Source organism: Tiliqua scincoides, chromosome 1 (assembly GCF_035046505.1).
Source record: "Tiliqua scincoides isolate rTilSci1 chromosome 1, rTilSci1.hap2, whole genome shotgun sequence".
In the NCBI taxonomy this organism is placed as follows: Eukaryota; Metazoa; Chordata; class Lepidosauria; order Squamata; family Scincidae; genus Tiliqua; species Tiliqua scincoides.
Genome location: NC_089821.1, coordinates 44,976,288 through 45,002,339, shown reverse-complemented (window position 1 = coordinate 45,002,339; position 26,052 = coordinate 44,976,288). Strand labels below are relative to the sequence as shown.

Sequence of the window (26,052 nt, the reverse complement as noted above, 5' to 3'; positions counted from 1 at the left end):
CTGATGATTCATTTTTCCAACAATTTGCTCTTTCAACATATTTCAATTATACCCAGAAGTCATTCAATGCATGCTCCACTCTTTCAACCTATCTCTGCTGTTCTAAAGTCTGAAATTGTCCTCCCCATGTTGGTCTGCATATGACACGGTGATTCAAACTGCTTTGGTATGTGTGTGTTCGTGTATGTGAGAGGGAAGGAGGGAGGGAGGGAGGGAGAGAGACAGAGAGAGAGACTAAACTTTAGCTCCTGATCTATTCCCATTCCTGAAGACTTTACCAAGACTCCATTTGCAGAAATCTTTGTGTGACAGCAAGAATTCGCAAGATAAGAAAGGCCTTTGCAAATCACTAGCTAAAAAAATCATTGAAAGCAGCATTTGTAAACTAAAAAAAGACCAGGTTTTCAACCATTTCTGCTTTTCACCACTGCTCCAGTCCCTAACCTGTCAAATGAGTGGGAGACACCTATACCAAAATTACAGAAAGTCTTGAGCCATTATGCTAACACAATCTATTACCCTTATATTTTTCACCAGCCCAGATAATCTATTATTTACTCCACGTGGCAACAGTTTTCCAAAGATTCAGAGCCAAGCTGGACATGATAGCAGCATGTATGTGAGTTTTAAACCGAGATCCACTGTAACCACACAGAAAGTGGAATGGGTCTGATTTCAAAAGCAAAAAGGGAGCAAACAAAAGAGACATAGAGATCCCATCACACATTCATAGCTTACCTCTTTTTTTCTGTTACTACTTTCCCTTGAGTTGAGGCTCCAGTACCAGAAGTGAGCCTGGCTTAGAGAGAAGTAGCAGTGAAGAAAGTGGTGGGCAGGAGAATGTTTCCCCTATTCCTCACCATCTTCATGTCAAACTCACCCACTAGTCCTTTGCTTCAAAAATTGTATCCCCACCATACCATACCCCACTTTCAGTGTGCTAGATCTGAGTCCAAAATGCATGTTTCAACTGGTCTCTGATCTCCAATGTGGTGATCTTTCTCAATCCTGTTCCTTGACATCCTTTAAATATAGATTTTAAGGCTTGAACCTAGAAGAAGCTCACAACTATGATGCTTCCTAAAGGCCAGTCCTACTTGTACAAAATAAATCTTATTTGCTAGTTATCTAACAGCTCCTTGTATTTCAAAGGAAGCACAGACCAGATGCACAAATCTGAAGAAGGAGGAAATATTCCTCCCGTACCATGCAGGAGAGAGATCTTGTTAGTTTTCTCTGCTCACCAAATTTTCCTCGAGCCAGTCGTGTATACAGGCTGCAGTGCTCCCTGGTATCTGATTCCGCAAAGCTTCTCTCTCTTGAGGATCCTTGAGCATTTCTAATGCCATTTTCAAGTCTTCTAGCAGATGCAGAATTTGGAGTGTGCCGAAGTACATTGATTGAGCAGGTGACACAATGTCGTAGACACCATTTGTATATTCTGCAGCTGCTTTGGTACCTGAAAACATAACAAAGAAAGTTGAAAAAAACAAAACTGGGACAACCAGTTTAATGGGAACCAGCTCAGGATGGCTCACAACAAGTCTTTCTCTGCCTTTTAATCAAAATTATCCCCAGGGGTGTCTAAAATTAGACTAGAAAACAACCAGGTGTCCCTTAGTCCTCTGGCTGATGTCTCCACATGCTCTTCCAATTCATGGGTAACTAGCAATTGGAGCAGAGTTCTTTTAAGGCAGGGAGGGAAAGACAAACTCTGTGTAGTTGTTCCATCCTCTGGCCAATGGTGGGGACTATGCTGATCTTCCCCCTGCCTTGGTGTTCATCCTGGGAGGTGACGGGAGATACAACCAAATACAACATGCCATAAAAATCCAACTTTCATGTTTTCCACAAATGTTACTCGTGGCACATGCAGGAAAAAAGCTCCTTCAGCAATATTTACCAGAACACAACCTTACTCTTCAATTTACTTTTATTAAGTGGATCATAACCACCCAATAATTACAGTAATTTCAGGGTGGATATGCCCAAGATACTTTCAATGCCGGGGGGGGGGGGGATGAGAGAGAGGGAGAGAGACCAACTCAGCTACCTGCAATTCTTCCTATCAACCGTTAGATGTCACTACTTTTTCAGGGAAACAGCACTAAAAGCAATATTTAGAAGAGTTTTGGACAATTTTGCAGGAAATCCAGTAGTGTATGTATTTTCCTATTGCAATAGTTAATTTGGGATTCTTTTAAGTCCAAAAAACTTGGTTCTTTCACGTGTTCATACTCTGGTAACTATTTAAAAGTGAGTTTCGCTGAAGGATTTTTGGTGCATTCCAACAAATGTCTGTGCAGCTTCCAGTAATTTCAGCAGAGCTATGTAAGACCCAACTGTAAAAAGAGAGCACATCAAAATCATTGCATGATCTGGCCTGGGAGAGGCAAACTGGAAAATGCTAGCAGCTGGCCAACCATGTTTACCAATTGTCAAAGACAGATATCAACAAAATGAACAACTATCTGTTGTTAAAAGCTTTTAACAATGACAGTAAATGGGACTTACTCCTGGGAAGTATGGGTAGGATTGCAGCCTAGACTGGTAAAAATTTTCCTGCTTGATGATGTCACTTTCAGTCATGACATCACTTCCAGTGGGTCCCGACAGATTCTTATTCTAAGAAGTGGGTCCTGATGCTAAATATTTGAGAACCTCTAGCTTAAGGTAATCAAAAAGAGAGTGAACCACTAGGGTCAGAACTTCTGGCCCTTAGGAAGACCCATTTATTGGATGGAAATTTCTGCACACTTCCCCCCCCCCCCAATTCAAAACGTCTTAAGCAATGAGAGGACTAACTACTTACAACTATCTGAGATAAGGCAAGCTGCAAGTCCAATAAAATAAAATGTCCATGGGGGTAGGAATTTGACCTATGAGCTGTAATCCTATGCACTAAGTCCCGAAGTTATGTACTGGTTCCATTCAGGAGGGCTGTCTGGCCGCTGCTGCCACTGGACCCAGTGGTGTCACTAGAGTTTGTGTCACCTGGTGCAGAAGGCCAGCGGTTCATCCCCATGATGGACCTTCTCCCATGCAGTGGGTGGGGCAATCACCCAGGTGGTGGGCATATTGATGTACCATTACCCCATCCTGCTAGTTTTTTTGGCCATACCTTTAGATAGAACACAGATATTTCAACATGGTTTCTTTTCAATGCATTCTGCTATAAACTACACATAGAATAGTATATAACATGATGGTATTATTCCTACAAATCGCAATTTTGGTCACTCTTTGTGTCACCCCCCCTTGGTGTCACCTTACTAACATTGGTTGCATGCTGTGTCATAACAACATCTCATTGGCTCTTCAAACAGTCTCATTGGTCCATTTTGAATACAGGAAATGTTCTTTTATGATACATAAGACAGTTGCATTTTTTGTTTTCTGGTTTTCTGGCTTTAACTTTTGATAGAATGGAGATACTTCACTCTGGTGTTTTTCATTGCATTCTGCTGTAAATTACGCATCGAAAGGTATATAACATGATGGTATTATTCCTAAAAACCACGATTTTGGTCACTAGTGTGTATCACCACCACCCCTGTGCACGTCACTCTGTGCGGCCTGCAACCCCCGTATCCCCTAGCGACACCACTGTCTGGACCAGCCCCCTCCCAGAGATGATCCGCTCATCCCCCACCCCCTGTTGCCACCCCATTCTGCCCTCCCCGTTGCCCCCTCATTTTGCTTTCCCCCACCTCCAGGGTGGCAATCATCCCATAATAAAATAAGAGAGCAAAGCAAATAAAATACAGAATAGCAGTAAATCAACATCCATAAAAACCTGCAAGAACACTCAATATTAAAGATCAATACAAAATCAGAAGTTTAGACTACAAGAAACATTTTAAGATCCTGATGAAAGGCTTCTAAAGATGGAACATTTCATAAACTTAAGGACAGGGAATTCTATATTCAAGCATTATAAGATACAGATCTTCCCGGATAGCTTTCTTTTTCTGAGCAGGTGGGGAAAAGTAGGCGCTCATACCCCAGCCCATTACGGAGGGAACACAATCTCTCTCTCTCTCAGTCACAGACACATGCCATTCTTTTGTGCTGTGTTATTTTTAACCCAACTTGCTGCAGATGCCACACTAGCCTTTTCACTTACCTGCTAGAAGGGAAAAATAAAGGAATAGAAGGACACTGCCTGCAGAGGAATTTATGATGAAACACACAGAGATAGAGAAGCAAAGTAGAAATTCAAAACAAGGATTTAAATCACAGAAAAATGTGGTTCAGCACAGATTACAGAGCTGCTTTCTCTCTTTTAGCTCTTAATCACACCTTCGCACTCAAGTTTATTCATCCAGAAAGATGTGCAAAGCAAGCAAGGAAAATAAATTGGAAAAGGAAAATTTAATGTGGTATCAAAGAAATAGCCACACAGCATCTCATTTCCTGTCCGCTCTTCCAGTCTGCTACAGGCATATACATCTAAAATGCATAAACCCTGGTAAAGGCCGAACCACAGATATGTCGCATATTTTGCAGACTGAAAGGACCACTTCCACTTCCATAGTGTTCCCTATGCAAGGTCGGTGCTTGTGCGTGGACCTCCCCTGCAGCTGTGTAAAGTTGCGACTCATCACAATACCAACCCTGGACATTCGGCGATGGCATCCTGTCATCACCAAACTTTCAGGTTGCTGCGTGGATAATGGAAGTGAGGTGCACTCAGGCCATGCACCTTAGAGGAACAATGCTTCCAAGCACTCTGAAAGATGTTTGGGCTCATAAGAAAACTCACACAAAGGGATACACTATATATGATACACTTCAAGCAGCAGCCAGCTTGGGGTCTACCACTTTTCGAACATGCACCAAGGCTCATTACCTGACTTTTCCTGACTGTAGATAATTTTCATACCAGAGAGCACCATGCATTCCTGGATGTGGCTGGCAAATGGCATGGAAACTTTCCAAATAATGCACAAGAACCATGATGTGACACACTGTGTGTTATAGAAGCAGTGCAAAGATGACAATACCAGGATACCACACAAGTAGGGGTATTAGACAGGGAGCAGAGCTCCAGGACTTCTATAAAAGGGATGTTGATGTGATCAGCAGGAACGCTCAGGAACCCCCACCTTTGAAACATTCTCAAAAGGACCTTGGCTGAGAAGGAACATCAGTCTCAGCAAGAGGCAAACTGAAAAAATATGCCTTGGGGCATATGTTAATTTCTAGGGACCATTGCCTTTCCCAAAGACTACCTGAGAGATAGTGTGTAGTTCATGTTACATTAAAGCTACAATCCTATGCAAGTTTACCTGGGAGTAAGACCAATTGAACAAAGTGTGATTTATTTCTGAGTAAATATTCATAGGCTGGTACGCTTATATGCTTTTTAAATCTCAATTTTTCAATTGTTATACTTTTGTTTTAAAACAATTGCAACTCATGCCAAGCGTTTGAAGTGACCTAGATCATTAAATAAAGTATAGTAAGTTTCTATGTAGAAATGTCACAGAAGAGGAAAGACACTGATGAAGAAATGTAAAGTTGATTTTTTTTTTTGCTATAGTCTTGATGGGGTGTGGCTGTGGGGCTATGATGAGCTCCTGCAGTTTAAAATTTCCCAGACAACCACTGATTACAAATTACCAACATGTGGCAAGTGTCGACAAACCACCAATTAAAATATAGACTTAAGACATCTAAGAAATGCAGGTCTTTTGCAAACTTCATTCCACAAGGATGCACCGTGATGTCTTACTTCTTTTTGCCTAAGTTACTGTAGTACTTTTCTTTCTGAATTTCTACTAATAAATAATGGGAAAGAGCAAAGAGGAAGAGAGCTGAAGGAGTGGGGGCCATAGGAGGCAAGGAGTCAGAAGCCAACTGCAACAAGACAGCAGGAAGAGGCAAATGCCTCTGGAGTGGGACAAAAGGGTTACCCTAGCCCTGACCATCCCTCAGTGGCATCTACCCACTGGGGTGTAGGGTCAGCTCTCCTGGCACCAAGCAGTACTGGCAAGAAGTTGGCCCCCATTTGGTTCATTTTGGTTGGTGCCCCTTGTTGGGCACAACCCTTTCCACCAGGCAACACATCTACCCTAGTTAGGACAAGTTCATGATGAGCGGTTTGCTGTGAATCCTCCAGTTAGTGGAACTAGGGGGATATGATAAAGGGTTAAATAATAATAATAATAATAATAATAATAATAATAATAATAATAATAATAATAATAATAACTGAACCCTGATATAGCCAAACAAAACAAAGCCTTTACCATAAGCCCCATGTTGGTACAAGAGCCCTCAGTCTAGACCTGGTCTGCCATCCCTATATAGCAACACTATACTGTACCTTTCCCACCTTGAACATACTCTCACAGGAGAAGGTGGAGCAGGCAGGGTCATCACAATTGCTTAGATATCACATTACAGGTAGGGCCTTGATATCCACAAGGGATCCATTTTCGCCCTCTGCGGATACTGAGATCCGCTGTTTCGGCCCCTTTAAAGCCTCCAAAGGTGACTGGAGTTGTGAAGCCCATAGAGACTGCGCACATCTGCGCTCAGCCGTTGTGGGCTTCAGAATGGCCTAAAAAACATGACTTCCGGTTTCCGAAGGGAAACTAGTAGTGTTGTTTTAAATGTCTTATAAGGTATTGGAAGGCCCGGGGAAGTCCCAGAAGGCGCTGATCTGTTTTGGGCCAGATCTGTGGATAAAACAGGTTCTACCTGTAGTCACACATGATAAGTGTCGGCTTGAGGATCTATTTTATAGGGCAATGAGGAAGTATATGTGTATGTTCATGTGTACAACACACAGGCAATGACCTAGGTATGTATATAGGCAATGACATATATAAATATATAAACTAAAAAACTCTTTCAGAACAAAACACAACTCTTTGCTAACATTAGAAATGAAAGGAAAATTCAGTTTGCCAAAATAGTAACTGATCGCAGAAGAAGAAAAGCAATTTGAAGTACTTTTGTTAACATACTCCTCTATTAAGTCCCCCTCCCCCAGATCTTACTAAACATTTTCAGTCATTATGTCGATTGATTAAGCTATGGCATGATTCATGGAAGCTTTCCAAGCTGGAAGAAGACTTTCAACCTACAACTACACACATGCACACACTCCAACAATGAATCTATGTGCCGCAAAATTCATAGTCTGCTATTCAGTTAAGGTTCAGGAAATGGGCAACATACAGTGCCTTCTACATATGGCATTCACGTAGCATTAACAGCTTTGACAACAGAAGCAGAACAGCGCAATGGCATTCTAAATGAAGCATGGTCTATTCAGCCAATTACAATGTATTCTGAAGGCAGAAGACAATGCGACAAACTGAAGATCCTGCCAGCAAAGCAGCCATGACAACTTTTGGTATGCTATTACAGGATCCAACAGAGAATTAATGATTCATTTCAATTATAATTAAAATGATGAATGAAGAGGAATAATCTTTTGTCAGTGCACCACTGGGGGCAACATTGTGGAGTTACCATTTCCAGCCTAAAAGATGAACAATGATGCAAATGTCAAAGCAAAGCTGTTCTTTTTACCCCTTCTGAAGTCATTAGGACCCTTGCCTAAGCTGAAACTAGTGAATAAAGCTATACTTGGAACAAGCACATGTGAAACATGGATTAAATGGCTCTGTCTGGCTATCCGACCATTATAACAGCTTCTGTGCTTGTTGTGAAAAATATGCATTGTAGATTGGCCACATCACTTCCTAAATATTGAAATTACAGAGACAATTTTGTGATGCTTCCCAGACTGAGGTGAACCGCTCCAGGAAGACAAAAATAGTTTCCGGGATTCTTTTTTCGTGCATAGATTTCCCCACATTTGATTATATAGCTATATTTGAAACACAGGGCCTTACAGTGCTCACACATGCATGCCACATTGGGAAAACAGTCATGCTCATTATTCCCTCTTCTGCAAATGTAAGGCTATGTTGTAAGTGAATCTGCTAACTAAGGCTAACCATCCAACATCCCCAATTCTCACAGCAGTTATCCGTAGAGCAGTAGCAAAGCAAAAAAGCCTAGAGACACTGACTTCTCTGTCACTTTTGATCAGATCAAATGCAATTCCACAGTGATCTGGTCAGACAGTTTTACCCTTACACACTCCAAATGGAACATCATATTCAAATTGTGCATAATTGCAAGCGAGGAGGCTTTTATCCCTACGAGCTCTGGAAGTATGCCAAATCTTGTTTAAAGGCAGAAAGGCTGTTTACGCTCTGACTTCAGTTACCTACATGACCTACACTGCTACCTTGAACAAGCCTACCATAAGGGCAACTTTGGAAGTCAGTGTTGCACGTAACCAGCTCAAATGACCGGGTCACTTCTTTTCCCATCTCCATGGATGGCATAGTGATGTCAGTCTCATCGCAGTGGCATTTCCAGCCTTCATTTCCATACGTGTCATTTAAATCAAAGACAGTGGCTCTTTCCCTAGGCTTGGTGTGGCCTGATTAGAATGGACAAGTTAGGCTATTAGCTGCCTGCAGGTTTCTGAAATGGACACCTGGTCTGTCTACATGGGAACTGAAAACTTCTTTGAACTTTGATTGCAAGAGAAAGAACATGCAGCAAGAGAGATCATGGGAAACACCTGGAGTAGTGTGTGGTTTTATTTTATTTTTGTGGAAAAGGTTAGTAAAAGGCTTTTGGAATATTTATGCTGTTTGAGGACTAGTACAGCATGCTTCTGCACCCTTGTAAAACGTCCGTCAAAAACAGATTACAGGTGGGGCCTATTTACCTGCGTTAGTTCCGTTCCGTGACTCGGCGCGATTAACAAAAAACGCGTTGTGCTAAATGCCATAGAGTTACGCAAACATGCTGCAGCCTGACACTTCCGGATGAAAGGAAACTAAGGCAGCTGTTCTCAATCCCCTCCCCTCCGCTACGTACTCAGCCCTCCTGTTGCCAGCTGTCCTGCTTCTTTCACAGTTGGAATGGTGAGCTTGCTTGGGAAGCCTCGTCCTCTGTGTCCCAGGCGGCCTCCCAACAGCGCTGCAGGTTCTCCTCTTCCTCTTCGCTGCCGCCGCCCCTGCAGCCCTCCCTGGCCACCACCATCATGGAAGCTCCTCTGCCCCAGAGCATTCTGGGACTTGTAGTCCGGCTCTCTGCTCACCCTCATCTGTCTCTCCAAGGCTTCCCAAGGCTTGCTGGAGCAGGAGAGCCTGCATCATCTGGGGGGGGGGGGAATTTGGCAAACGCTCCCTGGGTTTTTTAAAGCAATCCCCTTTCCTCCCCCTCCTGCCTTCCCCTCCTGAGCCCTCCCCATTGCCAGCTGCCCAACTTCTTTCACAGTTGGAATGCTGAACTTTTAAGAGTCCAGCCCTATGCGTTTCTACTCAGAAGTAAACCCCATTGAAGTCAATGGGGCTTACTCCCAGGAACGTGTGGAGAGGATTGTAGGCTAAATCTCATGCTTTGCTTGGTGGGAAGGCTTGCTTGTGTCCTGATTGCCTGCACCATGGGGGGGGGGATTCGGCAAACACTCCCTGGGTTTTTTAAAGCAATCCCCTCTGTTGCTACCACACCTGCACCTTTGTGTGTGTGTGTGTGTGTGTGTGTGTGTGTGTGTGTGTGTGTGTGTGTGTAAGTGAGAGAGAGAGAGAGAGAGAGAGAGAGAGAGTGAGCACACGCTCCACCTTGCTGCACGTGCTCTGGCTACAGAGGTTTTCCGCTCCCCCTTCCCCTCTTCAGCCTCTTTGCTGGCTCAGGGGCTCCAAGAGTGTTACTGTTCCTTTGCAAGGGGAACCTCTTCCATGGCTCCAAGGCTATTCCCTGCCTGGGCGAGGCGCAGCCTTTTTGCAGTGTTTTGGGTTGCCTGGAAACAGAGTGAGACGCCAGTGGGGGCAAAGGATGCAAAGGTGTGTGAGACTTTCCATTCCCCCACCCCATTTGTGTTGAGACAAATCTGCAGATAAAAAAATCCATGGATAAATGGGCTGCACCTGTACTATAAAAAAAAAAAAAACCCTACAATTCAGTGTAAATCTCTGTCAAACAACACTGATCCTGGAAAAAAGTGCCTGGAACTCTCCACTGCATGTGGGGGGAGGAAGGGGAATCCACAAACCACTCTCTGTGGCTAAGGCAGTTCTACGCTGTAGATAATAATTGTAGTTGGGGGGCTGCGGTTTCTGTTACTATGTCCGAAAAAGCTGCAATATTCTGACATGAGAAATATTCATTCAGTTTCCAAGGGTACAACATCCTCAAATGGCAACATCATAAGCTTCACACATTCATTGAAAATAATTTTATGGGGGTGGACGCAGAGGATTAATTTTAAGATTGTTTTAGCTTGTGTTTCCATTCATATGGTTAACGTTATACCAGACTTCATAGTAATGAGTAACCAAGTAGTTCAGTGTTCTCTTGAAGGGAAGTATACTGTAAAACAGCTCATTATTACAACCAACTTCTGAATCTTCCCATACCTCAATCCATCAGACAACAGTTAGCTTCATTGCCTAAACCACTTTTTGGTATGAGCTGGAGGGAGAATATCAGAAAACAAGTGTTTTATAGCCCAATCCTATTCAACTTTCCAGCACAGGTGCAGCCACAATGCAGCCTCAAGGTAAGGGAGCAAAATGTTCCCTTACCTGAGGAGGCCTCTGTGACTGCCTCCCCACCACAGGATGCAGCGCATGCCCCACTGGCATGGCTGCACTGGAAAATTGGATAGGATTGGGCCCTTAGAGAGCCTGAAAACTTTCACCTAAGATAAAGCAGACTAACTACCCTTTTGCCCTAGAAAAACTACCCTTTTGCCCATGCAGGGGAATACCACTGCTTTCACTTTAGGGAGGTATCAGTGCCTTGGTGACATCAGCAGCCACTGCTCCAATGTCCAACAGCATCTCAGTCCTATTTGCATGCCTTGTAGCCAACATATCTTTAACAAACAAAAGAGTCAGACTACCTTGGAAGCCAAGGCTTGAAGGGTGAGTGCAGGTATACAGAGGTGAGCTCAATTATTCCACAAACATTCCTATTATTTGGCAGAAATTCCACCATTACAGTACATTAACAAAAACTCAATTTTCAGAAACATTTAAAAAAGAATCATGTTAAACTGAATACTCGCACACATCAGATAGCATGGTTCTAGTTCAACACTTAAGTATACCTATATTTCTTATGTGTATTCTAAGTTCCTTATTTTAAAATGGTTCCTGTATCTTTGGAAGTGCATCTTTCCCTGGGATCTGAGGCATTTTTGCTGGGTTAAACTTCTTTTTGCGTTTACATTTTAATTTTATTCCTATATGTGCTTACATACATATGCGTACACTCTTGAGATCAGCTGAATTTTGCTACTGATTAGCACAGCTGTTCTACAGCATATTTTTTAAAAAGTGTTTTGAAGTTGATTTAACACCTCTTGAAGATGCAGCTGTTGCGAACTAACAAAAAGATTTAGAAAAGTTCACAAGTTCAAACACACACGGTATTTCAGACTACTGAATCCTCTCTTGCCACACATTAGATTTGACAGTACTCAGAATGACTACCAGTAGGACACAAAGGTTAAAGTAGGACTTCAAAATATCATACCTGCAATAATATCATCCATTTGCTCTAGAGCAGCTTCAAGCATATGGCTAGCATCAGAAGCCATGATTTCTAACTTGTTCAGACCTTTTCTTCTTGGCCTAAAAGGAAAGACAAGGGAGAAAAAGTTAATTATTATTAAGTCATATCAACGCAACTATGCCATCAATTGTCTGAGCTTCCTGACTGTTGGCAAAGAACAGCACAGTTTTAAGTTTAACTTGACTCCTAAGCGTCACTGGTTAAGGCAGAACTCAAAATAGTACTTGTCTTCCATAATTTTACTTGTTGAATTTGAACAAGATTCAAGTTGCTGAGTAATCCACGTCTCACCCCAGCCATACAAGACTAATGGCAACACATATGCTTTAGTAAAAGACCAATCAGCATCCAACAGAACTCCAGAGTTACATCTACACAGGCTAATCATGGAGCTGCAGGAACTGAAGTTGGTGCTCCTAGAACAGAGAGTTCAAACTGCAAGAACAGCCCTTTGTATCCACCAGGTGCACCACAGATGCTGGCATTGATCCCCTTCAACATACTAAACCTTTCCAAAACAGTGATGTACAATCGGAATGCAAACCGGTTGCCAGGTCTTTCACCTAGAAAACCTGTGGACCACTGCCTGGTTCAGGCACTGCTTGACAAATCTACATATAAAACTCCTATAAATAAAAGCGTATTGTAAAACTGGCTTGAGAGTGCACCTAACAGAAAGAGAAAGTACAAGACAGAAACCTTTGAAATAAAAATAAAAATTAAATAAAAGTGGAGTGAAACATTAAGAAATTAAGTCTTAGGAACTCTTTGAATGACCATTCTAGGCCCTCCTACAATGCAAACCTCCTACCAGCTGCATAGGATAAGAAAACCATACCTTCTCACCTCTGAAGCACAGAGGTGATTATATTGCTGTGATCACGTGCAGCTCAGGAAGCATTCCTGATCCAGGTATTCGTTGAGAAATAATTATGTTGCACTTCCAAAGTGACAGCGGACACTGTTTTCCCATCCACGTATGTTTCACTCTCTGTAGGGAAAATATCACAAATCAAGCAACCCTAAATAAAACACTTGCTCTTTTGAGTCTCTTTTCTGGGGCTGGTATTTTTCTTTTGTATGGAAGAAAGAAATGCAATTTTAAACACACTTATGTCACTCTGTGTCTTTACAGAAAGGTGGATCTACAAACATGTGTCAACTTTCCTCCACTTTTTGTGTCATCTATTCAGTCATTAACCAATCTTTTTCCAGAGAACTGTGCACACATTTGGAGCAGACTTTTCTAGCCCCTACCTTTTAACTTCGCCTTCCTGCAGGGAGGTATGATAGCCAAATCTTGTCAGTTTCACTAATGCAGGTTTCATTCACTGTCCACACCTGTTCTCTGAGAAACTGACTACACTTTCCTACAACCTTGTCAGTTTTATTAGTGTGCATGTGTATGGGGAAGGCATGCTAAATAGATTCTGGTGGTAAAAGAGCTTGACAGCATCAGAGTTCATGACATCAAACTTTAGTTACAGCAAGTTTGGGCCAGTATCCAGGATAGGGCGAGTGGGAAGTGACTTCTCCCACGCTAGCTAAAGGGAGTATGTGATGACATTTAAAAGGGAATGCTGAACTTGTAAAGGATGGTAACTGAAGCAAGGGAAGAGTTCCAAGTGATGCTCTCAAAGCATTAATTATGTGCAATTTTGAAATAGGACTCAGGACCCAATCCTATCTAACTTTCTAGTGCCGAGGCAGCCGCAATGCAGCCCTGAGGTAAAGGAACAAACATTCCTTTGCCTTGCAGAGGCACCCGTGATTGCCCCCCACCACAAGATGCAGTGCAAGCCCTGTGGGCACAGCTAGTATCAGTGCTGGAAAGTTGGATAGGATTGGGTCCTTAGTCTGTATTCATGCTTCCAATGCCTAAGCAGAGTTGTGATATCAAGGGAACAATCTGTATCACTATAAAACTGCTAGTCTGTTGTTGAAAAACAAAAATGGAGAATCTTCTGGCACTTTAAAGACAAACATGGTTACCCTTAAGCAATTAACCTCTGAAGTCATATGGAAAGTTAAAGAATAACTTTTGTGAATATTTTACACAGCATCAAGCTGAGACCATACTGTGTTTATAAGCATGCAGCTTTCCCCCCCCCCCAAGAGGACTTACACAATCTATTTTCAAATACTGCAATAGTTGTGAACTCGAAATAGCAGAAGAGAGATGCAAAATTTTGCATAGGACATTGGAAAAGGTCTGGATGCCCAGATCTTTTAAGTATTCAGTGGTACATTTCCTCTGCAGTCAAAAAGTTGTTGATTTTCACCACAATTCTGGATATCCTACCAACAACCTAATTCAGAACACATGATACTATTTAAATATATTGAGAAAAGCAACTATTTGTGCCGCTTGAAGGAGATCACCACCACTTTGGAAGAACCTGCAGACATCTTCCTATGTGCACTGACTTTAACACATTATTACATACTAGCAGTCACTGTACACTCACTTTCTTTTACCATTTGGAAATTAGAGTGCTTATACTTTAACTGAGGATGCACAACTTATGACATACTGCCTTTTCTGTTTCCAAAAAGAAATGTGACCTGCTTGAAAACAAAAATGTACTGGATGGTAAAATCTAACACACTGGTAGTGGTGTTAATTGAAAATAAAAAGCAGTGCATATTGGCCAGAAGGTCACCCCCCCATGCTCTCCTACACCTCATGTTAATAGCTGCACATATTTTGGTTTGCAGCACCTGCCAATATTTAACTGAAGTTCCTTTGATGTTTTTCAACACTCCCAGACTTGCTCGACTCCAGATTCATGTAACTCCTCAGGTGGTAGAGCCTACAAAGAGTTTTGGCCAGAAGTCAGGCATTCCTAACAGAACCTCTTGTTTTTAAGATTAAATCTGCTTGCAAGTGGCAGAGTTCATTTCAGGAAATAGGATTATTACAAAGAAGTATGTGCCCTTTGAAAGAATTCACTTAGCCCTAAACCTCATCTGAGAACATAAGCTAAATATTATGGTTATATCACAGAATTTCCCCAACTAGACTGAAGAAGTCAACGTTCATTTCATTGGGATTTGCACAAGTACTTGTGCAAGACAATTACACAGCAATCCTATGCACACTTACTAGTGATTAAGCACCGCTGAATACAGCGGCACTTACTTCTTGGTGAACATGCGTAAGACTGGGAACACACTGTCTAACAGAGCAAATGCAATGCATTATTTCAGTAAGCTTTGCAGCACCCTATAAAGTCACTCAGTGTTACTATTCCCGATTACAGGGCAGAACCCAGCCTCGCTCAACTAAGATTTGAACTAGAGATTTCCAGCATATGCTACACACTCACAAAGGGTTACTTCAGCCATTTTCAACTAGTGTGCCGCGAGTGGTCCACAGGTGTGCCCCAGGAATTTGGGGGAAGATCATTTATTAGTAGGGCCAATGGGGATGTGAGCCCCCCACTGACAGCATGGTGTGCCTTGTCAATTGTCAAAAACCTGATGGTGTGCCTTGACAATTTTATTGCCTTGTCAGTGTGCCACAAGATGCGAAAGGTTGAAAATCACTGGATCACTTCATGCAAGGCATTTTTCTTACTCAGATGAAAAAGCAGCATGGACCATAAGTTGCCCAAATGCTTCTTTTGTCATATATCCAGAGCTCAGAGACACTTCCAAAACTAGTGTATACATGTCAGAATAGACTCTTACACAATTTCCAGCCTGGACATGCACACAGGTATATATCCCCACAAGTACATGAAAAATAGCAAATTTTAAGTGGTTCTTTTATTTCACTAAGCTCAGTATCTTATTCTCTGGCTGTTCAGTCACTTTGGTTGCAAATCTGAACACACTGACAAGGGGAGAACATGCCATGTTCTCTTGGTAAGGAACTTCTGACCTGAGGACGCATCAGTCGTCAGCCCAACAGAAGGCTCATCATTTGGCCCAGCTAACTCCTGAAACCTCAGGACCAGCAATAGTAGTACCCAACACACCATCATAGAGGGAGCCAGTGCAGGTCTCTGTCCTCAGAAACCTGACACTGTTTATGGCTACATACTCTAGAAGAGACAATTCTTCCCTTCAATTCATTTAGGCTGAGAATGTGCCCCTCATGCAAATTTATTTAAAATATTTCTGTGCCATTTTTTTTTCCTGAACAGAATCTACATCAAAATTGTGTATCCTGACAGCTCACAGCCTGCAGCCCAGAAAGATGCAGGACAGGATGGGGGTCATTGCTGGAAGAGCAGCCAGGATTGGTACGAGCTTGGGCCATGCAACATCATTGCTAACTGAGAGAGATCCATTCCCTCTTGGGACCCCATCTTCAAGCATCTGATACCTGGAGATACTGTACTGTCCCTTCCATAATGTTGAACTCAAAATATACCGACAGGAAAGGTCATCCTGTTCATACAAGAAGTAAAGATACTTTGATGCCAGTCTATTGACTGTTGGGCAGTTGGCAACAACAACTGCTTGGGTGCGCAGGGAGAAAAGATGAACTCCTGGATGAAATCTGGCCCCATAAACTCATAACTAGAATTTCATGTATGCAACACACATTCTCTCTATTCCTCCTATGGAGAGCGCAAAAGCAATTGGTTCAATACAGAACAGAGAAATAGTACTTGAATTTATCTCACTCCAGTTTGCTTTTTCCAGTTTATTCACCAGTTAGCAAACAGTTAGCAAGTCAGTAGCAAGTCAGTTCCCCTCCGGTCTCAGAAAGTCATTCAACTCTATGTGTCACTATTTTGTTCAATCAAATTAGCTTCTCTGACATAGAATCATAGAATGTTAAGATTTGGTAGGTGCCCTGGAGGCCATCTTGTCCAGGGGTTCTCAGTGTGGGTCATGTAGGCCCCAGGGGGCCACACTATACTTTAGAGCAGCCTTTTTCAACCACTGTGCCGTGGCAGACTGGTGTGCCATGGAGAGTCTGCAGGTGTGCCGTGGGAGTTTGGGGAAAGATCATTTGTTAGTAGGACCACTGGGGGATGTGAGCTCCTGCTGTCAGTGTGGTGTGACATGTCATTTGTCCAAAAACTGATTGTGTGCCTTGACAATTTTAGTGCCTTGTCAGTGTGCCATGAGATGAAAAAGACTGAAAACCCCTGCTTTAGAGGACCACATGGAAAAAATGGAATAGAGGACCACAGTAAATTTCTGAGCTGGCCATCCAAACTTCCAGGCATATAATGAAATAAGGTTCAGGATAGGGCCATGAGCAAAAGATGGTTGAGAAATCCAGATCTAGACCAACAGCGCTCACACTGCTGGACACCAGGAATGCGTTCCCAGAACCACCAGCACTTTGAGTTCCAGGTCTGCATGTGCCCAGATCGGGACAAAGTGATGCTCTAGCCAATCGTGTCTATGGTGCAATGCCCCAGGCATTTCTGTGAAGACACGACTGGCTGGAGTCGCGTTGTGTCTTCCCAAACTGAGGACATGCAGTCCTTTGGTGCTCCGGGACTCAAAGAGCAGGTCCTGGGAGGGAAGGATTCAGCAGAACTCCAGATCTGACCCTCAGACTGGGGTTCGCCCAGCCTTGATCTAGACTAATCCTCTGCACAGCACAGGCAACTATTACATCCCTGACAGACAGCCATCTAGCTCCCGTCTGAAAATTTCCCATGAGGGAGAGACCACCACTGTATGAGAAAAGATGATTCTAGTGCCAGACAGTTCTTACAGTTAAGAAATCCTTCCTCATGTCCATCCTAAATCTACTTCCTTGCTGTCCCAACCACGGTTCCCTTTAAGCTGAGTGGCTGCACAGCTCAAACTCCATTGAAATTGAGTTCCACACACTACAAACTCCAGCGTTCCCAGGAGTCTAATGATGACATTTGCTGTCGTCATCATCATGCACCCAGTAATGCTGAAAAGCTGCCATACAGCAAGCGAAGGATTCTACTTGTGCATAGTTTCTTTTTAACTATCCCTCTTTCAACTTTTTATACACATTCTTCTTGCATCTCAGTTTTTTCAGAAAAGTCTTAGTGCAGCCATAGTCGTTTCCTTAGTTGTCTCCCAAAAACTAAGGAAGGTTTTAAACTGGACTTTTCTTCTCAGAGGGACTGTTGCAGTTATGCTATCAGTATCTCACTTTTCAAAATATCCTGTCCCACTTGGACCATTTTCTCCTTAAGAAGTTCTAGCCATTAGGTAAGGCCCAGTTGTCCTCAGAGTCCATTAAAATCAGCTTTCTTGCGATCCAGGATCCATGTCTGACCACCCTCGGCTTTCCCTCAATATCAATAATTCCAAGAAGTGGTCACTTTTGCTCAAAGTCCCTGTCACTTTCACTGCCTTGGCCAATCCTTCCCTGTTGGTAAAGATTAAGTCAAGAACAGCACACCACTTATACCCCACCTTCTGAAAACCAATCAGCAAGTCAAGAATTCATTGGACTTCCCATTCAAAACCAGGTGAGACTTTCAGTAGATGTGGAATAGCAGGTGCCCCCCCCACCACCACCATTATGCAGGGCTTCCCAAACTGGGGCATTGTGACGCTCCAGCCAAGGAAGCCCTGTCCCTATCCCTTTAATGGGTGGGGGAAAGTAGCAAAACAATCCCCAGGATCACACTGCTACTGAGAACAGAGAATTGTTTTTTGTTTTTTTTTAAACTTACCAGGAGATAGCACCATTGTCCTGGGGGGGGGGGGTCCAAGGAGTCCTCAACGTCTCCAAATGTTTAAAAACAGAAAAAAATGGGCACTTCTGGTTTTGCAATGAAAACCTGAAGTGCCCATTTTTTCCTCCCATTTTTAAACATTAGGAGGTGTGGGGAACCCAGTGGAGGGCTCCCTGGACCCCCACCCCAATAATGGCACAGTAAATAAAAAAAAAACACCCTTCTGTCCTTGGCAGCAGCGAAATCCTGGGGATCGCATTGCTGCCTTAGCCCCTCCCCTGCACTCACCTTTGTTCTAAAACTCTCAAAGAGTTTGAGAACCTTGGCCATCGACTCTTGGAAAGCTTGATAACTTGTTTTAGGAAAACATCTTCTGTGACTTGTACCTGGCCAGGTGGTCTTTAAATGGTAAAATGATTCCAACCACGAGATCAGCGATTTGCAGACTTTTTCATCTCACGGAACACTGACAAGGCACTAAAATTGTCAAGGCACACCAACAGTTTTTTTTTTTTTTGGACAAGGCACCACCCGGCCAGTAGGGAGCTAAAATCACCCAATGGCCGTACTAATAAATGACCCTGCTCCAAATTCCCACAACACACTAATGCACCACAGCATACTGGATGAAAATTGCTGCTCTAGATAGAAGCACATACTGGTGGTGTTGTTGTTGTTATATACTGCTTTTCAACAGAGTGGTTCACAAAGCGGCTTACACTGAAATCAATCACTAAATGGTTTATTTAGCCATCTTAGTATTCCTGAAGAATTCATTATTACAAGAAGTGCACTTAGCTAGGTACACTAGAATCACAAGAGAAGAAAGAGCTACAGTATCAATGTTTTAGGCATGATACATGAGCAGAAGTTCACAGTGGTTGCCAAAGAGATCCAATAATTTGGGGTGGCAGGAGAGATTATCTGTTGACTGATCCCTATTACATGGTCAGAACATCTGTCCACCTAGTTTTAGAGCCAATGGTATCTATTACGTTTTGCTTTTGAATATATGTTGCACAAACTAATTCCAGCAATATTCTAGGTTGTCTGCTTTCGCATGCTTTCCTTATTTTGCAGTAAAGTGCAAAAAAGCCACTTGAGCAAGCATACAACAACGAAAAAAATAGGTCTCAATTTACCTTTGTCAAGGAATATTAATAAGGTTGAAACTTGTTTATTTGGGCAAAAAAAAAATGCACTGCACCTTCAAGGACCCACTTTCCATTTAATGCAAGCAATAAGCTGGTTTTGCAAAAGGTATTCCTGCTGTAGCTTGCCCACATGAGATATGGAGCAATGCTATATTGCCTACAGAAAGAACTTCAATGGTGCCTGCTAGAAAATCCAGCAATGAAGAAATACAAGGAGATAGAGTTTCAAAATTCTAGCAGGTAGCACAGACATTAAGTGAATAGATCGGGAAGATTATCCTCTCTCCTACTGAATGCAAAAGCAATTTGGAACATTTCCATTCCCGAAACTCAGATCTCCAACTTATGAAAGAACAAGTCCTACAGACCAATCCAATGAAGTCTATTCAAAAGTAAGTTCCACTGAATTCAATGGGGTTTACTGCCAAGAAAGTGTGTATATAGCATTGCAAACTGAATGTGAAACTCCCTGCCACTGGAAATCAAACCGACTCCCTTTTCAACCTGTGTTTCAGCAGCAGCCAAAGACCTTTTACATTTTCCTTTATCATTTGGGGACCTACTTCAGTTTTGCTACAGTGGTTTGGTTCTTCTGCCACACTGTGTGGTCTTTACTGCACTGTGTTTTACACTTGATGTTGGGGGTTTTCATTGTTATTTGATTTTAAGGTGAGCCATGTTGGACACCTTCCTACAAGAGGTACAAATATTTTAAATACATTTTCATGAGGCCTCAGCATCTTCCACCACACGAGTCCAATAATTTGAATAAGTACTCGGGATAAGGTTGCTAGACAGCCAAGTGCTAGAGGCTATGCAATTTTTAATCCACCTACATTATCTGGACTGTTGGCTGGAAGGTTGGCAGCCCAGGAGTTTGAGACCCCTGTGCTGCGGAACAGGATGAACTCCTGTTACTTGCCTCAGCTCCTGCCAACCTAGCAGTTTGAAAGCATCTAAACACAAGTAGATAAATAGGTACCACTTTGGTGGAAAGGTAACATCATCCCATGCGCTTCGGTGTTTAGTCATGCTGGCCACATGACCATAGAAAGTGTCTTTGGACAACATTGGCTCCCTCAGCTTTGAGATGGAGATTAGCACTGCCCCATAGGGTCAGATATGACTGTGCAGGGGAAACCTCTAAGTTTTTTTTTTTACATTATCTGGAACTGGTCAGAATCACCAGGTTTGCAAATGACATGGAGCCAATCATTGCTAATTGGGTAAGAGGCACTTTTTCAAGCTCCTTTTTATAATAGGGGGAGAGTAACTGGCCCACCTCCCCCCAGCACTGTCTGTTCTAGTGGCTCTCTGCTGGTATTCATTTGCATCTTTTTAGATTGTGAGCCCTTTTGGGACAGGGAGCCATTTAGTTATTTGATTTTTCTCTGTAAACCGCTTTGTGAACTTTTAGTTGAAAAGCGGTATATAAATACTGTTAATAATAATAATAATCATGCTTAGAAAAAATGTCAGTGCAAATGTCACACTAACTAAGCTTCTGCTCTGAAAATTGAAAAGGAGGGAGAATTCACATGAGGGGGGAGAACAAATCCATGGTGTGCTCCCATTGGCAGTGGTTATGTCTGCACTGGCCCTGTATAAACTCTGGGGTTACAAAGTCGTGCCTCTGGTATATTGTCCCATGCATACGAGAAGCCATGTTGCAAACCTGCTGCAACTTAACAAAACCATAAGTCAGTAATTTTACTGATTCATGATGACACTAAAGCAGCTCATATGAAAAAGCCAACAGCAAAAAAGATTGCAATGCGGCACTTCCTCTGCATGCCTTCCTATGACTACTGTATCCATGTACAATGCCTCAGTGGGGCAGGGAGGACAAGTAATTTTGTCCACTGTTGCAAAACTTTCAGGGAGAGGAAGGTCTGTGGAGATGCAGAGAAAATCCCTCATCTATGTCACAAGGAGCCTCAGTTCTCCAGCCAGGGTACAAAATCCCACTGTCCATGCAGTCGGCGGCTTCTCCATCTACTTTGCAGAACTGAAGCCCTGCGCAACCCTCCTACTGCCTCTCTAAACATGCGGCAAGGAGCAGTGCTGTAATAGCCAGTCTTTTTTCAGCAGCACGACAAACACATCACCATCCTTTTCTATGTGATTGAAAACAGAGGATTATAATTCAGTGTAATAAGATGACAGTACTGCAAAACAAATGCCATTCTCTAAAAGGACGCTAAAAAGGAGCAAAAGCACTGTGCCTTCTGCTTCAGAGGAATAAAGGTAATATTACAGGCTGAACGTCTTTTTCTCGTCATACCTGTTGCTACAGCTTCAGGCAAGTAGGTTTTTCCCAGCCACTCCTATTTGCCTAGGTGAAGCAGAAGTTTTCAAAGCCTCCTGCTATATCCTGTGTACTCCGTTTGTTAACACCCTTTGCTCCGCTTGACATCCTAGTGATCTGTTGGCCTCCGACAAGGAGCTGTACTGCTGAGCGACAGCAGGCAACCATTCGAGCTTCTCAAAAGAAGCCTTTCAACAGCAGACATGCACAGGTCTCACAAAAAAAGGAAGCACCTGCCTAATCCCAGAAGACTGAGGAACTGAAGAGTCCGTAGACAAACAAACAGAGATCCTGCATGCTCTCCAACACGATCAGAGCTTAGAAAAGCAGCATGTTATTTTACCGGAGAATTCCAAAGTGCTTAGCACACACCTTTTTGGGATGTGTGCCCGATGCAGAACCCACTCAATGAGGGGGCTTGACAAAATGTTTAAACTGCTTCACATCATTATTGCCGGTCATCACTACAACAATTCTATGAAGGGCACTACAGCAGTCCCTGCATTACAGGGGGGGGGGGGGGAGTTAAGGCCAAGAAAACACCAGCTTGCCTAAAGCCTCTTAATAGGAGGGGGACTTTGATTGAGTTCATCCCACCACACACCCTTGCAGCCACAACAAGAGATTATATCATTTAATACAGACTCCCCCCCCCCCCTCCAAAAAAAATAATTCTGGGCAAAGCAGTTATTATGGTTTAAGGGAAAAAAGAAATCTTGCTGAAGATCTAATTCAGATTTCAGGAATTGTAACCTTTTTTTTTACATTTACATTACTTTTACATTTTTTTACATTTACTATTAATACCTTTTCGAGAGAGAGAGAGAGAGAGAGAGAGAGAGAGCGCTAGCTAACTTTTCATACTCAAATGACATCTTTAATCCATGTGGCTGTATCTGTGTCATAACATGTTTAAATTTTAATCTGGGGGGAGGAAAATCAATAACAAAAACCAGCACTCACCTTTACTGGTCCCCAAGGGAAGAAAGTTCTGAATTGCTGCCTGCAAACAGTCTCATTGCCGCTCCTAATCACAGCCTCAGTGCGAGGCAAACGACGACAGCCTTCATTCACAACCACCACCCTAAAGCCACATGCTCATAATAAAAGCCCAACCCATTAATAAAATGCTTCATAATAATTCAAAGCCCCACCCACAAACAAAATGCTGCGATCCATTTGATCATAATTACTCAACGGCTTTCAACTAATGGGATCTACCGGGAGGATTAGCAGCCAGTTCCACAAAGTGCCATTTGTCCAACTCAGATGTGCTTCTGAACTGCGCAGAAGATGACTCCAACCAGCCATGGTGTCCCTTTCATGCCTAGATTCTAAATGGCAGCCAGGCAGTCTTGCTACAAATACGTTCACACTTCCCAGAGATAACCTTGTGTTTGTGGAAACAACTGCTCCACCGCTTAAGCCTGCCCCCATCCCCCATCCCCATATACTCTCTTACTGGTTACAAAGCAGTTTGGCACCTTCATCAATCAAGAACTGGATACATGTGTTCTCCACATTATCAACGACATGATTCAGTGTGCATGTGCATCATCGACAGAGGAACAGCTCATAATCCTTGCAATGGTCCTTGCAACCTGCATACTACCTATGTATCAATTATGCATCATTGTATTGTATGTTTGAAACCATCCCTATCAGACTTGGGAGCTCAGCAACCACCTGGCTGTCACTTCAAAAAGGCTTTCAATGCTAGAGAGCTTTTCAACTGGGGAAACTAGCATCCTATTCTTCAAGCATAAGAAGAGGACCAGATGTCACATGGCTGAGGACTGTGAAGGCTTGTTTCAGCCCCTTCCCTCCTTCAGAAAGAATCCCAGTGAAACATCAAGTAGGTCTACCACAGAGAAAGAACTATAAAAGCTTGAAGAAGAAAAGATTGCAAGCATCTTATTATGGAAAGCACCAGGCAGCCTAAATATAGCACTTGCCACCAGTTCAATCAGTAATATTGTAGGATTAAACTAGTGAGCTATTATTTCACAAAGAACTTAAATAGACATGGCTTCTAAAGCCGATCTCACCATCTGAGTAGTCAGTTGTTTACTCTAAGACAGAAGAGCTTAAGATTGAACGTTTGCATGCCCCATTCCCAAAGCATGCACTCCCAGAACCAACTACTGTATAAGAGCAGCTCCCCTAATAGGAGACCATTCAAATACATATCTTTGCGGAAGACATGCAGGTACAATTCATCCATATAAAATTGAAATTTAAGTGGTCACTCCAACTATTCAGTAGAATTGTTTTTGTGTTTTTTTCTCCAGCCCAGAACATTACATGATAAATGCATAATGAGGGCCAACTAGACAGGAGACAAGCATTCTGGACTAGAACTCCTAGCATTTCCCTTTTTAAAGACGCAGCCATGGGAGACGGACTGATTAAGGCCATGCTAAGGGGTGAAAGGAGATTTAACACTTGGCCCCCACACTGACTCTCCAGCACACTGCAAAGCTGCAATGAGCTGTGGGTGGAAGTATCTAAAAGAGTATTTGTGCCCACATAAGTCTTCTCTTCTGCAGCTCATAGCAAATTTGGACTGGAGCTGTGGCATGCAGAAAGGAGGGGTTAGTGCCTGTTCCTCCCAAAATGCAGCCCTGATCCAAATCAGAGGCCAAATGCAGCTGCTTCTTGGAAAAAAGGGGAAGATGTAGGCGTTCCTTAGCTGGCATTCCTGACATTACCTCTAGCTAAACCCCAAAGAGCGGAGCTAATCTTTCCAAGATAACAAATGTAAATTATTCTGTAAATTATTCCATGCAGGTAATGAAAGTATATTACAGGCATGCACTACCAGAGTTTTTGCCTTGGAAAGTGCCAGTACCACTGCTGGGTACTTATGGAGGTTTCACTAATTTCCACAGTATGAATTATGGATTAGAACAGGGTGATCCAACATGCGGTACCCAGGTCACATGCAGCCCCTGATGTCCTTTCTGGCAGCCCCTTGAAAGCAGGCCACAGTTCCCCCACCTCCTCCCGCTTCAGAAGCTTTTTGGTCTCCCTGCTCCGTCATTCCAGGAAAAGCTGGAATGGTCCAGCATGGAGATTGAAAAGTCCCACTGCATTCACCACCGCCTCTGTTCTGAGCTTGCCAAATGACTTCAGCAGGTTCGGAACCTGCTGGAAGTAATTGGCGGTGACATCATCAAGTCACTGCCACTTACTTCTGGATCGGCCCAATTGGGGGTCACGCAATTGGGGGTCACCCCCTGGCTGCCGCAAGTTGGACCGCCCTGGATTAGAATCTTTTTTTATATGCATGAAGACTAGAAATGTGTTTAATGTAGAATTGTAGTGTTCAGAATTCCAATTCAAGGCTGTGCACCACACATGTGCAAGCACAGGCAATAAACAATAATTCTGTCTAGATTTAAGCCACACAGTTCAGAAACAGAACAGTTGTGGATTCCCTGACTATTCTCCTATGATGTCACCAAGCCAACCTACGTTTTGTCCTCCCCCATTCTGAACATTTTCTCTAGTAGCTCTGAGTTTAAAATGATTAAAGCCCTGTTTAATGTACTCAGACAAACATTTGCCTTGAACCCTGCAAGGGTTCAAGTGGCTCACAGGGAGGGAGAGAGAATTGCAACAAGAAAATGGTGAGTGCAGAAAGTTTCTCCAGACCTCTGCTGGTCACTTCTCCATTTCAAATCTCCTTCTATGAATGTCGCTTTTCGCCTGAAGAAGGAACCAAAGGGGTTTAGATACATGTGACTGCAACGTATGCAACTTTCAAGAAAGAGTGGCTAGCCTAATGTGATGGGTATGTTTTTGACAAGGAGAAGGCAAAGCAAATCTTCCTTTTTCACTGTTTCTGGGTAAGGCCTGAAGCAGCCTCTTATCAGGCTTGCAGGACACACATGCTAACAAGGCAAACGCAAGCTGAATTCACTTGCAAAGACAAGTCACACCAAGTTGCCACCATGAAGCAAGTGCAAGATAATGAAAAAATTCTCCTTAGGGGCTTTCTATCATGAGCTTCAAACTCCAGTCAGAGATCTCAGTTTCTTCACTGGTGCAGGATGAGATCTGCAGGAATGTCAGCAAAGACTGCATCAAAAAAAATGCAATGCAAGTTGTTGGTTATATCAGATGTCCTGACATGAGAAACACTGGAACGGCTTTGTTTATATATAGAGCAGTTTATCAGCCGCATGCCTTACACGCCTGAAGTTCTTGGCCACCACATCATAGATCTCCCAGTGCGTGATGCCCGGAAGAGATACTGACACACCGCACTACACAATGCGCATGCCAATGAAACTAACATGCATTCGGCTCAACAACAAAGTTGTTC

At 43.0% G+C, this 26,052-nt stretch overlaps 1 protein-coding gene across 12 annotated transcripts in view; it reads right to left on the bottom strand.

Moving 5' to 3' along the window:
• Nucleotides 1-26,052, bottom strand: part of PPFIBP2 (PPFIA binding protein 2) — a 143,934-nt gene that overhangs the window by 104,145 nt on the left and 13,737 nt on the right. For 9 of the 12 annotated variants that reach the window (XR_010794936.1, XM_066638634.1, XM_066638642.1 and 6 more), the window contains exons 2-4: nt 12,461-12,613; nt 11,584-11,681; nt 1,245-1,459 (exon numbers count right to left, since the gene is read on the bottom strand). Coding sequence is in view for 11 of the 12 variants with exons in the window: in XM_066638634.1 (XP_066494731.1) it covers nt 1,245-1,459; nt 11,584-11,647 (279 nt within the window). In the remaining variant the exon portion in view is untranslated. Of the gene's footprint in view, nt 1-1,244; nt 1,460-11,583; nt 11,682-12,460; nt 12,614-22,685; nt 23,044-26,052 lie in introns of those variants that run through there. The other 3 variants (XM_066638585.1, XM_066638594.1, XM_066638603.1) reach the window with 3 other exon arrangements.